The sequence below is a fragment of the Sardina pilchardus genome, chromosome 14, assembly GCF_963854185.1.
Source record: "Sardina pilchardus chromosome 14, fSarPil1.1, whole genome shotgun sequence".
In the NCBI taxonomy this organism is placed as follows: domain Eukaryota; kingdom Metazoa; phylum Chordata; class Actinopteri; order Clupeiformes; family Clupeidae; genus Sardina; species Sardina pilchardus.
Genome location: NC_085007.1, coordinates 24,279,486 through 24,293,027, shown reverse-complemented (window position 1 = coordinate 24,293,027; position 13,542 = coordinate 24,279,486). Strand labels below are relative to the sequence as shown.

Below are 13,542 nucleotides of genomic sequence, written 5' to 3'. Positions count from 1 at the left end.
GATTCTTATTCATAATTTCTGGAGTTACCAAGGTAACGGACCCCCGGAGGCAACCAGGGAAGAGGGAAAAGTGTGAGAAGTCACTACACTAGGGGTAAACAAATTAATACATAACGAAGCAACCTACCATATGTTTGTCCTTATGGTAGTGAAATAAAATGACTTAATTACAGAGCCTAGTTTTGTTGCCTTATCACACTTTCACCTACTCAAGTGCAGTGGTGTCCTTGTGTTTAACAGCAAAATGTTTACCCAGAAATCTTTACACATTTATAGGCCTGTGAAAATGTCTGAGATTTTTTGGTTTTGTTTTTTTGGCAGTTGGACTGATGACTTCTGAAGGGGTGCAGCTCTTTTTTGTTGGGCAGGTTGGTCTAAAAAATATGCTCTATGGATGGTTCCTGAGACTGTCATGACTGTCATGTGACTGCCTGTCTCTCTGGTCTCTGGTGTTATACTGCATGTGTGTCTAACACACACTGGGGAGAGGGGTAGAGACAGAAAGAGATGGAAAAAAAGAAGAGAGAAGATGAATAGAGGAAAGTAAATCATTTATTCTTCTCATGTTGTTTGGAGTGAGACCCTTTCTTTAAATTTGCCCCAAACTCTGGTGTGAAACACCTGGCCTGTCCATTGGGAGAAGATCACAGAAGAGAGAGAGAGAGAGAGAGAGAGAGAATGAGAGAGAGAGAGAGAGTGTGTGTGTGTGTGTGTGTGTGTGTCCTGCAGACCCATCTTGCATTTACACATCAAACGCTCCCTACTCCTCATACTCTCTCTAGTGCATACTCTCTCTCTCTCTCCCCCCCCCTTAATCCACCTCAAATTCATTTAAATTAAAATGAATTTCAAAAATTATTTCACAACAACATAAGGTTAAACACTATCTTAAAGCTACGGCTAATTTACAACACTACACATATCATCACATCTTACTTTCGTGACTCATAAACACAAGGGGCTCCAGCACCAGAGGCTAGTGAGAAGGTTGGCCTGTCATCTGAAAGGGCTGCTTTGGTGCGCTGGATGCCCCGTAGGGAGGGGGTGAGAGGTGTTTGTAGAGGCGATGGCTAACCTTTAACCGCTCGCTAGGGGTAAGGAACGTGCCCCCGCAGTTTGTCAGTGTGCTTCTGTACACAAAGTCAAAGGGCAAGTTTGATTTCCTGCCTCTGTTCTCGAGCACCAGTTGATAACGTCGGATTGATTCATCTACCCTCCGCCTTCATCCATCTCCCTCGTCTGATAATTGTTCTATTAAAAGAGAGACAAAAGAGGGGGAGGGGAAGAGGCATTTTGTTTAGAAACTCTTGTTTTTAGTTGTTGTTTGGTCTTAAGAGTGCATCTGAAGTGTTGTTTAGTCTGAAGTGCGTGTTTGAAGTAGGTGCGCTCTCAGACTCCCCGTCTCCTCAGCATATATTTTTTTAGAACAGCTGGTCTGGGACGTTTTATTAATAGGCTCTACCTCTGTGAAAAACGAGGCATTTGTGGCTTAACCTGAGCTCATCTTTCATCCAAAATATCAAGTTTTGCATTAGCCTCCGAAGCACAAGAGTGTGAAGACAGTGGCAGGTGTGTGTGTGTGTGTGTGTGTGTGTGTGTGTGTGTGTGTGTGTGTGTGTGTGTGTGTGTGTGTGTGTGTGTGTGTGTGTGTGTGTGTGTGTGTGTGTGTGTGTGTGTGTGTGTGTGTGTGTGTGTGTGTGTGTGTGTGCTTAAGCTGTTGCATTGTGGTTCATACTGTAGCTCATACTGTAGAGGGGGAAATCAATAATAAATATTTCAGTCAAAATTCCTCTATACCTCTATAAACATTGGATTATTGTGTGTGTGTTTGTGTGTATACTGTATGTGTGTGTGTGTGTGTGAGAGAGAGAGAGAGAGAAAGAGAAAGAGAGACATAACCAGCAGATGGTTGAGTTGACCAAATCTATCTCTAACCAAGCGCAGCTTCTCATTTTGAAGTGACACTGATGAATTTAAGGTAAAAAAAAAAGCATCTGTTTCCCGAAACCCTGATTCAGCTGTCTGATGCGCAGTAAATAGCTCTGCAGAAGGAGACGTTCTGGAACAAGAGGCAGTAATTAGCGAGGCATGACAACCAGTCACAGGACAACTTTTGCAAAGTGGGGCGATCATGTCTGGGCTCAGGCTGTAGATGCGAATTGTAGATTCTCTTCTGCGAACTGCTTTGTGTTCTGAAATAACATCAGAGAACAGTTCCACTTCCTGTAATCCCATTGAGACCCCACCAACTATTGACTCCTTAGTGGCAAATCCCATTAGCCTTGGGCTTTGATGAGAGACAGGGTAATTGACTGGTATCTGGTATCTAAGGGCTTATTTGTTGGTATTTGATGACTTAGACACTTCCTGGCTTTCTTTTACAGTGAGTAGAGTTAACTTACCAAATCAGGTTGAGTGGATCAGAAGCAAAGACATAAACAAAACAATATTCAAAATTATATGATTCATGACAATATCTCAACACTCAGCAAGGCATCACTCAGTAGTAATTCAACATAGTCAACCTCAGAAATAAGCCATTTCTCCCATTTAAAGACTTAGTCAGGTAGAACTAAGGGGGTGTCCTTTCAGAATCTGATGGGTGCCGCTCCGGCACGCTTGAGCACTTTCTTTAAAATGACATCATCTGCCACGCCGCTTTTTGATTGTAGACAATCATCTAAATAAATATACATTACTGTAACATGGAAACCCATCATGTATGGTATCAAATTAAAGCTCTTCTCATGCAAGAATCGGCTTTATTTCTTTTTAGCAAAATATATTTTAGCACAAGTAATTCAATATAGTCAAACGTATCAGATATAACCCATTTCTCCCATTTATACAGTGCAGATGTCTATAATAGGCAGAATATACAGCAGGCATCTAGAATGTTGGATCAATCCACTCTACCAATACACCTCAATTGCCTTCTAAAGTCTCAATATCCTTTCGGAGTCTTATCTTGTTTGCATGGACTTTTACAATAAACTGCATAGGCTAGATTGCTTCTACCTTCGGCTAGCTATTGCTGATTGAATTGAATGGGAAGTAATGTCTTTCCCCCATTGCAAGTGTAATGCATATGTTTCTGAATAGGGTTCCTTTGATATCCAGCAAATGTTAAAATTCATATCCTTTCAAGAGCCTTTATGAACACTTCTAATCAAAGATGAGCATGGAAAATAGGTTTTTGTTTTTCTGTGTTGTTTTTTGTTCATTGAGAGTTTCTTTTTCAAGAGGTATTATTTCCAAAATAAGCGCAGAGAACCCCCCATGTGAGCAACATTGTCTTGGGGAGAGGCAGACATGAATATGGAAATTCAGAAGAGAACGGCAGCTCACTGTAGCAGCCCTCTGTGTGTGTGTGTGTGTCGTGTGTGTGTGTGTGTGTGTGTGTGTGTGTGCGTGCGCTTGTGCATTTGTGTGTGTGTGTGTGTGTGTGTGTGTGAGAGCGTACACTTATGCGTGTGTGTGTGTGTGTGTGTGCGTGCTCGTGCATGTGTGTGTGTGTGTGCACGCGCTTATGTGCATGAGCATCTTGTCTGATTCATATGCATCTAGGCCAACAGCATGGGGGCCAGCTATGAACACCTACTGTTACCTCTTCCAGAGTGATCACACACCCCTGCCACCTGTTCTACCATTACACGCCAGGCAGCCGCATTTCCAATCAAGCAGGTTTCCCATGGCTCTTAAACATTCTGTGCCTCTCGCAGAGACCTTAAATCTCCCCGCGTGTTATCACAGGATATTAGTGGGTTGATGTTTGTCATCAGCCTTGGGGAAGATTCATGAACGTGCATCAGAGCTACGATCACTGCTATCTAATTAGCAGAAGTTTATGGCTTCGCAGCTGAATAGTATACATCACCTCTGATCATAAACTAGTGATTTATTCACACTCAAGCAACCACCTTCCTCATCCTGATCAAATGCTCTCCTTTTTTTCACATTCCAATTTAATAAATGGCAATATTAGACCGTTACAATGGACCTGTGTTATTTTTGGGTGTATGTACACTATATGTGTATATATGTATATAAGCATGTGTGCACTGATTAGGTGAGAGCCGATAGCTGACTAGCACATCAAGTCACATCAATGTCAGATGTCAAAGAAGTCATAGAACTATAACATCAGTGAGAGCAAAGATTCTAGTGTGGGGCTCTGTTCTAGAAGCTTTGGTTGAGAGTGTTCCTGAAGCTGTAAAGAGTAGGGCGAGGTGCTAACCAATCCCAACATTCAGTTCCACGGAAGCATATACACTGATAACATGTATTACAACTGTGTAGTAGACCTTATTTACTTTCCTGTTTTAGATGAAAAGTGTCTGTGAATTGGCCACATGTAGTGTATGAAGGAGATGTATGACTAATATGGGACCAAATAGGTCTGGTGATGATTTAAAGATGCTGTACTGTATGTGCAGCCAGAGGTAGATGTCAGGACACACAGAAAAATGTATTCCATTTGTATTGAATTTTATAAAGCTAAATGCTACAGTGCGTCCTATAGATCTCACATGGCAAATACTTAGCTCTCTGTCATGTGTATGTACACTTTACAGTTCATTGTACACTTTAGAGTGCATTGTGTGTGTACACATGTTACAGTTAATAGTGTGCATACATACACTTTGCAGTGCATTGTGTGTGTACTCTTTACAGTACGCTGTGTGTAGGCCTATACACTTTACAGTTCATTGTGTGTATACACTTTACGGTGCATTGTGTGTATACACTTTACAGTGCATTGTGTGTGTATTCTTTACAGTATGCTGAGTGTAGGCCTATACACTCTACAGTGCCTGTACTGTATGTACACTTTACAGTTCATTGTGTGTATACACTTTACGGTGCATTGTGTGTATACACTTTACAGTGTGTTGTGTATGTACACTTTACAGTGCGTTGAGTATGTACACTTTACAGTGCGTTGAGTATGTACACTTTACAGTGCGTTGAGTATGTACACTTTACAGTGTGTTGTGTATGTACACTTTACAGTGCGTTGTGCGTGTATGAGGTTGGAGGTGCAATCTTAACCATTGAAGATGGACATTCCTCCTCCCTGTAAGTTGTATGCGGATGAGACGTTGTCAGCCAAGTGATGGCAGCGAGGTATCCGGCACCTGTGCAGCACACAATGACGTTGTGCCCAAACAATGTGACACTGAGGAGCCCGTAGCCTGTAAACAAAGAGGTCACACACAGCACACTCCCAACCACCACCCACCGGACCCCTTACACACACCATGTCTAGTGCCGTAGTAGCAGTTAGTGGATGCTCAGTAATAGTAACAATGACGCTTTATTCAGCTTCATACAGAGGGGGCTTTTCAAGTAGCACTACTGGTATCCATTTACATTTATTTTTTTAAATAATACAATAAATATACTACAAAAAAAACAATGGCTTAGGTAGAGAGTTACATGATCACTGCTCTCTCCCCAATTCACAATGCATGACAGCTTGCTTTATCAAAGAGGCACTCTTGAAATAGATAATGTTTCGGAATAAAATTGTGGGCTGGAGATCAGGTCATCTGAATGTATAACAAGGAGAGGAAAAACTTCAACTCATGCATACAGATACGTTTTAATGCTTCAAAAGACATACAAGAGTGTGTGGCCACAGTAAACTTGAATTTATTGACATAAAAACCAATATATCATCTATTCCTTTCTTACACAGGTTTGACAAGGAGAAAAAACTTGGAAAAAGAATGCACATTATATTACCAAAAAAGGGAGAGAGACAAAATAAAAATAAAAAAAGAAGAAAATAAAATAAATTTTAATTGGCAGCATGGCTGCTGGTTTTAAAACATTTACAGAAATTCGTTTTATTGCTTTTTTGTGAATCGAGAGCAAAATGTTTAAAGTGATATTCCGAAACTATGTCTGTGGTTTTAAAGTCATTCAAGTCATTAAAAAAAAAAAAGAAACGATAGAGAAGTAAGGGCATCATAGCAGGCGATGCAGTGGTGACAAGCTAGAGATTGTGGTTTGTACAATGCGCATTTGACTAGTGGCAAATAGAGAGCTGGATCATAGCGGATTAACTTGAACCCAAAGGGCTCTACATAAGCTTGATTTTGTCTTTCTCCACCTCCCTTCAGTAAGCAAGAGGAAAAAATTGAAACAATACAATATAAAATAAAATTAATAATATTTATTACTCTCAAGTGGCTCCTCTTAATGTGCAGTGTGATGAGATACCTGCTCCTACTCTCCATAAAAAAGTGGGGTGGGGACCTGTACACTCGTACGGCATAAAAAGGCAACCAGCGACAGTCCTCCATATATGAACATTAGGTCTTTAAATTAAGTGACTGTGGCCTTCAAGTCTCTGAAGATAAAAGGAAAGGAAGAATAAGAAGAAATTAAGGGCTTTGGCAGGAGACTGGAGGATCATCAGGTACATCGACTAAGGCTCTCCTCCTTGGCAAAAAGCTTTGGAATTCTCAAGGGGGAGGGGAGGGTGATTTAGCACCCCCCCACCGCACCCCTTTCCCCTGACACCCGGACGACTGGAACACCCCTCCACCAACAAAACAGCACAAAGGACAGAGAGAGGTCTAAAGAGTAAAGGGGCGTGGCAACTAGTCAGGGAAGACACTCCCTTTCCTGCATCAGTCATGATGGCCACTTTCAGCTGACATTCGGACTATGGCTACCGTTAGGTAGCAACTTTAGCATATTAGCATTGCACTAGTTAGGTGTGGCAGGACTGATCTGATTTCCTCCTACAATCTGCAGTGCTCACTCAGTCCTTTGACAAGTGTGGTTTTCTGTGTGGGCCATGAAAAAGAAAGACATCTGACGTAAACAAACACTGAAAACAAAAATTACATGACAGCAAATAACATCAACGAAATAAAACAACAATCTGTTCTATGAGTGAATATGATGGATTGGCATGCAGTAAAATATTTCCCGCTCAGGCACAGCATCACGCCCCCTGTCTTAGGGGAAGGTAAGTGGCAGGGAGACGCGCTAACAGTCGGACAAAAAATGTCAGTGAATCATTTTTTTATTAACAGTAAAAAAAAATAAAAATTGAAAAACAAAACAATACATAGCACCACAGAGAAGAGGAAGTAGCACCTAGTTTTACGACTGTTGTGTTCCTCGATAACGTGACAACTTGTCCCGCTGTGTAACTGTTCTTCCGACAGGGGGTTACAAGAAGCGAGGAAAAGCGCTGGGGGAGGGGGGGGATAAAAGCCGCGCCCGCCGGTCGCCATGACAACAGATTGCCATGACCGCAGGCTGATGATGTCCGCTCGACTCCTGGTCTACCTCTGAGCTCACGGTGGCCCAGGATTGCCTTCCGCCAGGAGAAAAAAACCTTTCTTTCTTTCTTTCTTTCTTTCTTTCTTTCTTTCGGGCAAATCAATGCTCACATCATTGCTTCGTGTGCTTTTTTCTGACTTTTATTGTCACTCTTTTTGATTTGTTAAATTACAATTAAGACGTGCTTTACACTGGTAACAAGACAGTACCACCTCAGTTTCTTGTTTTATTTGGGCGGTCACATCCAATTCAGAGTGGTTTTAGAGGGGGGGAGGGGGGAACAGCATCTCTTTTCCTCATCTTCCATTTATCACATGCACGTTTTGAAGCCAGAAATATAAAAAAAAACACAGACACATTATCAGAAAAAAATATACAGAAAGTACTTACAAACATAAAAAAAATATTTATATATTTATATATAATAAGCACCATTCCAAAGAATGGGGAGAGAATTATGCACAAAACAAAAGCATAGCAAGAACGAATGACTGCACACAGGACAGATGCACGAGGGCGAAAGGGGGGGGAGGGAACTGGGACCAGATTGAAGGAGGAAAATGGCCACATCACATGGAAAGAGACCAGCGTGCTGATGACCAGTCCTGACCTTGCAACCGGGGGAGCAAGGGACTGGGCCTTTAGCGGATGAGAGTGGTGGAGGGGGCGGGAGGGTGGAGGGGGGTGGGATGGATGGAGGGAGGGAGAGATGGAGGAGGTCAGGGGTCATGGCAAAAAAGTGAAAGGTGAGATGGGCGTCAGAGGTCAAAGGTCAAGGGGATAGACAGGTGGAGCTAGCTAGCGTGGGTCTCATCCAGTTTCAAAACTTGCATGTGAGGGAGAGGGTAAACTGAGGTTACAAGGTTGCTGTGATTTTTTTTATCATTTTTTTTTTATTATAGAATTGTTTCTTCCTTTATTTTCTTTTTTTCCCCAATTTGATTGTTATCTTGATATTGTGTAATACATGTTTTTTTTTGTTGGTTTCTTTTGCATGGAGACACAAATACTTTACAAATAAGTCAGAATTCTTTCTCATGTTAAGTTTCTGAGAGAATGAGAAGATTGTGAGTGTGTGTTTTTCTTTCTTTTTTTTCTTTGGGCGTTCAGAGAACAGTCTTAGCCGATGAAGCAGGCAGGTCCCACTTCGAAGCCAAACTTCTGTGTCGCTCCGCCGAAGTCGTTGAACATGATGTCTACGAAAGGTACCTGTTCCACCTTCGGTGTGCTGATCTCAAGAATAGTCTTTTCATAGCCCTTTTTCAACTGCAGAGGAAGCACACAAGAGGAAATGTTTATTAGTTATGAGGTTGTTCAGGGAACACTGAGTGTATTGTGTCAGTCTTGCAGCTTGTAGGCTATTCTATTCAGTGGTCAAATCCAATGTCCAAATTCATTGGTGACGAGATGATCACGTCACCACACACAAGCACACACACACATATCAAAATGATTATCATTATTATTATATCATTATCATCAGAACAGATACATCTTCAGTCCCATGGCTGTGTTCCTGTTTTACGCTTTAAAACAAACTTCAACGGCCTGGATGCCAGCCTGGATGCCAGACCGAAGTTTAGCCCCGCCTCCATTCTTTTTCTGCAGGGAACTTCGGTCTGGCAGTGCTCCGTTCAGCTGCTACTATTCGAGATACACTTCAGCTCGGACCAATCACATTTCACAGGGCAGGCTTTACGTGATGATTGACATATGAACAGCAGTGACGTTCACGGCTGCATGCGTCCTCGTTCAACGAGTTGGGTGTGAGACCATGTTCGCTTAGGTTGATTTTGGTTGCAACAGAAACGCTATGGCTATGAATGCATAATTTGTTCATGCAGTTTGGCCTTTCGTTTATCTTAGCTATTGAAACGGAGGTTTTATCACGGATTCGCACAACTATTTCTGAACACTTAGACCAACGAGGATATGTGGGAAAACTTCAGTTTCACTTTCACCCAGTTAAAACAGCATGTTTGCTTGGGTGATGTTGTTCCCGTTTGTTTAAAAATGTCTGTTTGCTCGTTGGGTTAACGACACACTTCCCCAGCTGTTCATTGCATACAGTTTGAAGGAATTATTTTTAAAAACGAAGGAGGATGTTTTCCATAGCCTACCCTGCTACATATTTCTGTCTTAGATTTCGCAGATACTGACAGCCAATAACTTGCTCTGTTTGGTTTGGTCTATCCAATGAGTGCAGAGCTATCCCCCCCGCACTGTATCGGTTGAATCACGCCCCATAATCGCAGCTGAATGGAGCAGTTTCAGACTCATATTCTGATAAGAATTGAGTATGACGTCGTCAGGCTATGTGTTTTATATAAGTTAAAAGAAACAAATCATATTAATACTATATTAACTGCCCCCTTGTATTAACCTCATAGCTGAAGAAATTTTATAAAAATCGATGTATAAGCTGCAGCTAATAGTTGGGAAATTACGGTAAATTAGCTTTAGCTAAACTTAAGGCTTTGCACTTTGCTCATCATACAAATCAGGGCCCAAAGTGGACACCGCGTCTGAGCTGATTGGGGTCCTCAGGACATATCGAGGGCAGGTAATGATCATGTTCATTCCCAGCCAGAGGCAGTTCCATTAATGAAAGCGCCCCGGAAGAAAGCTGTTGACCGGGACATCAACCCTGGGCCCTTTCAGCTCACGCTGCTGTAATCAGCCCCCATTATCTAATTACACCATGCCTCTGGCTCAGCACCAGGCCTAACTGATTACCAAATAAATGTCAGAGGATCCCCTGTGAAGTTGCCCAATGAATCACAGAGAGGCCTCTGAGGCTGGTACACCTGACTTCACTTCAGAAACCTTTTATTTGATTTAAAATGGGCTCCACTGAAGATGTGATCAGATCTGTTTCATCCTCAGAGTGCCATGGTGTCATCTCCTGCATGTTTTACTAAGACCCCTGAGGTATAGAGTCAGTTCACTATTAAAGACTAGAATTAAAGTAATATGTGGCCAGTTAGCTGTGAAAGTCAATGGTGGCAGTATCAACAAACAGCCCTTTCTATGAAAAATAGTGAACCTTTCCGAAATAAAATAAATGAATGAATAATAAAATAATACAAAGACATAGATAATAATAAAAAAAAGAAAAAGAGAAAGAGTCTCAGTTTGCCGTTACAGCACGATCCAGACTCCTCTGTCTTGTCCTAGCCACTCACCGCACACCCGTCCACAACAGCTCGGATGTAGGGGTTGTTGTCGTAAGACATCTCCTCATCGTTGGAGCCCAGGAAGCGGACGGCCTTGTCGTACGAGTCCGAGTCCGGGTCGTGCCACGCCACCGACTGGTAGCAGTTGTATGTGAGGTTCTGGCGGGCTGTGGCGCTGAGCAACCGCATAAAGGTCATCTGCACCACGCCGATGGGGTTACCCTCCGCATCCACGTACGAGAGCTACACACACACGCACACACACAAACAGAGAAATGTTCTGCCAAGGGTCCAAGAATAATAAGCTTTACAGAGGCCAGAGCCACATCATTTAGCATTTACTTCTAAACATCACACCCTAATATTCTACTTGGCCTATGACTTTTTAATGGACCTGCTATGGCTGGCTTATCATTGTAATGTAGTATATTTAAGGTCTAAAGTATTTATGGATTCCTAAGGATTCCGTTAATTCCTATCATCATGTTATAATGTGTGCTAAAAATCATTACCCATAAGTCACCTCTCTGAGTAGCCTGAGGGGTATTAACCTTATTAAAGATAACTCACTGCTTTTGTCAGGCTGCAGTGTTGACATAATTACCCATAATTCACTTGTCTGAACAGCCACAGGAGTGTTAACCCCATTACCCATAATTCACTGCTCTCAACAGCCCTGAGGTGTGCTCAAGCTCATTACCCATAACTCTCTGCTGCGATCAAACAGGGCTGAGATAATAGTGTCTGGTGTCTGTCAAACACCTTGGCCAGTCCTTGATATATTTTGTTGTGATTAAATGACAGTTATGGAATGGCAACGGCAGATGTGACAGCGCTAGCAAGCTGGAGGCCTGGCCTGCGTCCATCGCACAGTCCACTGTCATGTTTGATAGCGCCCAGATATATGAGTCGAAATGCTTCATTATCCATAATTCACTGCCTCTGTGACACAGGCAGTATGAGGTTGTATTTTCCAAGATATAATGCTGGGCATTTGCTGAGGACCTGCATGTGTGTGTGTGTGTGTGTGTGTGTGTCTGTGAGAGAAGTGTATGGGTGGAGGGTGGGTTGTTGAGTCAAGACTATGAACCCTTCTTCCTACATTCTCGTTAACATCCATGACGAAGAACCTCATTTATATAATATGGCCATATCTTTCAAAACTCCTACTTATGTAAATTCTACTTGACCAACAAGACACCTAAACGCTTTTCTGACATCCGTGGCAAGTAGGAGTATTGTGCAACCTAAACAACTCTTATTTGACCTGATTGCTTTTAGATTTGGTGTGATGTAACATTTGCATCAAGCAAGGCAAATGTTTTGGCTGTTCTGTTGTCATACCAACCGCTGTTGTGTTCTGTCTGCACGTCCATCACTGTTGCACGCACACACATGACTGACTGAGAGAACTGATGCATGCAGGGTGCAAGCAGTGCCATGCTTTTCCAAGAGCTTGATGCACACACACACACACACATTCTCACACACAATACTTACTGAGGTCCATACACATCGTCCGGTCTTACACACTTCTTTTCACTCGGCTTCATGCACATCCAAATCACACCCACAAACACACACATACACACACGCACATATACCAGGGATGGATAACCATTACTACATATTAGAATTAATTAAATGGTAATTAGAAATCCATTATTCCTATTATAATCAGAATGTATATGAATTGTAAATTGTATGTAAATGTACCATCTATGATGTAAATGAGAAACTTGGTTATCCGTTCCCAGAGTGTGCCCTTGTGCAGTACTGTATGTCTGTGGCTGTGCCTTGGCTCAGCTAGGGGGCTGTGTTTACTGTCTCCAGTGCCCAAACTGGAGTAAACAATAAACAAACAAATCCCCCCTTCCCTTCCAACTACCACCACCCACGCGTGCACAAACAGCCCCCGCATTGTCATGGAAACACCACCTCCTCCACCACCACCAAGGAAAACACATTACCTCTCCATCACAGCCGCAAGTGAAGGCCTGGAACCCAGAAGCCCCGTGGGCAGTGACTGAGTACTACAGCATACGGTTTCACAGAACTGAACTGGTCTAGGGGAAACTGGTAGTGCTGCAATTTCCAAAATGGCAGACGCAGTGCGATACTCTTCACCTCCAGCACTGCACTGAACTGGGTTTGGCGTAGAGTAGACTATTTAACTCAGGAGAGCACTCAGTCACATTAAGGTGTCACTTTCTGACTTCACAAGTAAATATCAGAAGCGGGCATACTTTGTCATGGGCCTTTTGTGACTCTACCGGCCAAAAAACAAGTTATAAAAACAGAGTAGGTAAGGTAACAGATTTATGCTGTGAACTACAGTAGTTTTCCAATTTAGCCCATCAGTCTCTTCTCTTTCTCATCGCCATGACAAAAGTGGGCCGCCACTCCTGTTTTACCCAGAAGCCTTTGAGGCCACACCTTTGCTGTTGTTTCTGAAGGTGAGTTGGCTCGGAGCGCCGCCCCCGTAAGGAGAAGCCGAGAGCAGATCTACGGTCCAGACCACAGACGCATGCAGAACCGCAGGACCCGGAGAGAACCCGGGTCCAGCCAAAGGGACCGGAACCGGGCTCTTTCAGGACCCCTTGGCCAGGTGCACTTACCAGAGAACCGCGCTTGTAGCGACTATACCAAGTGCCAGGGGAGTCTTTGGGCCAGCGAGCCATTTTGCTCTGTAAAATACGAGAGCGAGTCAGGGGGGAGTGCTCGGGGGGAGGGGGGCAGGTCTGGGAGCGCTTACCAGTTTACCACGTTTGAATTCACTGAACCAGGAGCCTGGAGATTCCTTCACCCAGGAGGTGAGTCTCGTCTGGTGCACCACAGCGAGAGGGGAGAGAGAGCGGTTACACGCAGAAAAAGCAAGGACAGATAGACAGACAGACAGGCAGACACAAACACACATACACACATACACACATACAGACACTCACACACACCCACACACACACACACACACACACACACACACACACACAATCTGAGATACAGAGATATACAAAATGTATGTAAGTATGTGCATGTGTTAACATGCATGTGTGTGTCATTT

At 43.1% G+C, this 13,542-nt stretch overlaps 1 protein-coding gene across 2 annotated transcripts in view; it reads right to left on the bottom strand.

Moving 5' to 3' along the window:
- Window positions 1-5,356: 5,356 nt before the first annotated feature.
- Window positions 5,357-13,542, bottom strand: part of col5a1 (procollagen, type V, alpha 1) — an 88,097-nt gene continuing 79,911 nt past the window's right edge. Inside the window, exons 63-65 of one of the 2 annotated variants that reach the window (XM_062553680.1) lie at window positions 13,237-13,305; window positions 10,491-10,724; window positions 5,357-8,571 (exon numbers count right to left, since the gene is read on the bottom strand). In XM_062553680.1, coding sequence (XP_062409664.1) covers window positions 8,425-8,571; window positions 10,491-10,724; window positions 13,237-13,305 — 450 coding nt within the window. In that variant the 3' untranslated portion in view covers window positions 5,357-8,424. Of the gene's footprint in view, window positions 8,572-10,490; window positions 10,725-13,099; window positions 13,169-13,236; window positions 13,306-13,542 lie in introns of both variants that reach the window. The other variant, XM_062553681.1, reaches the window with a different exon arrangement.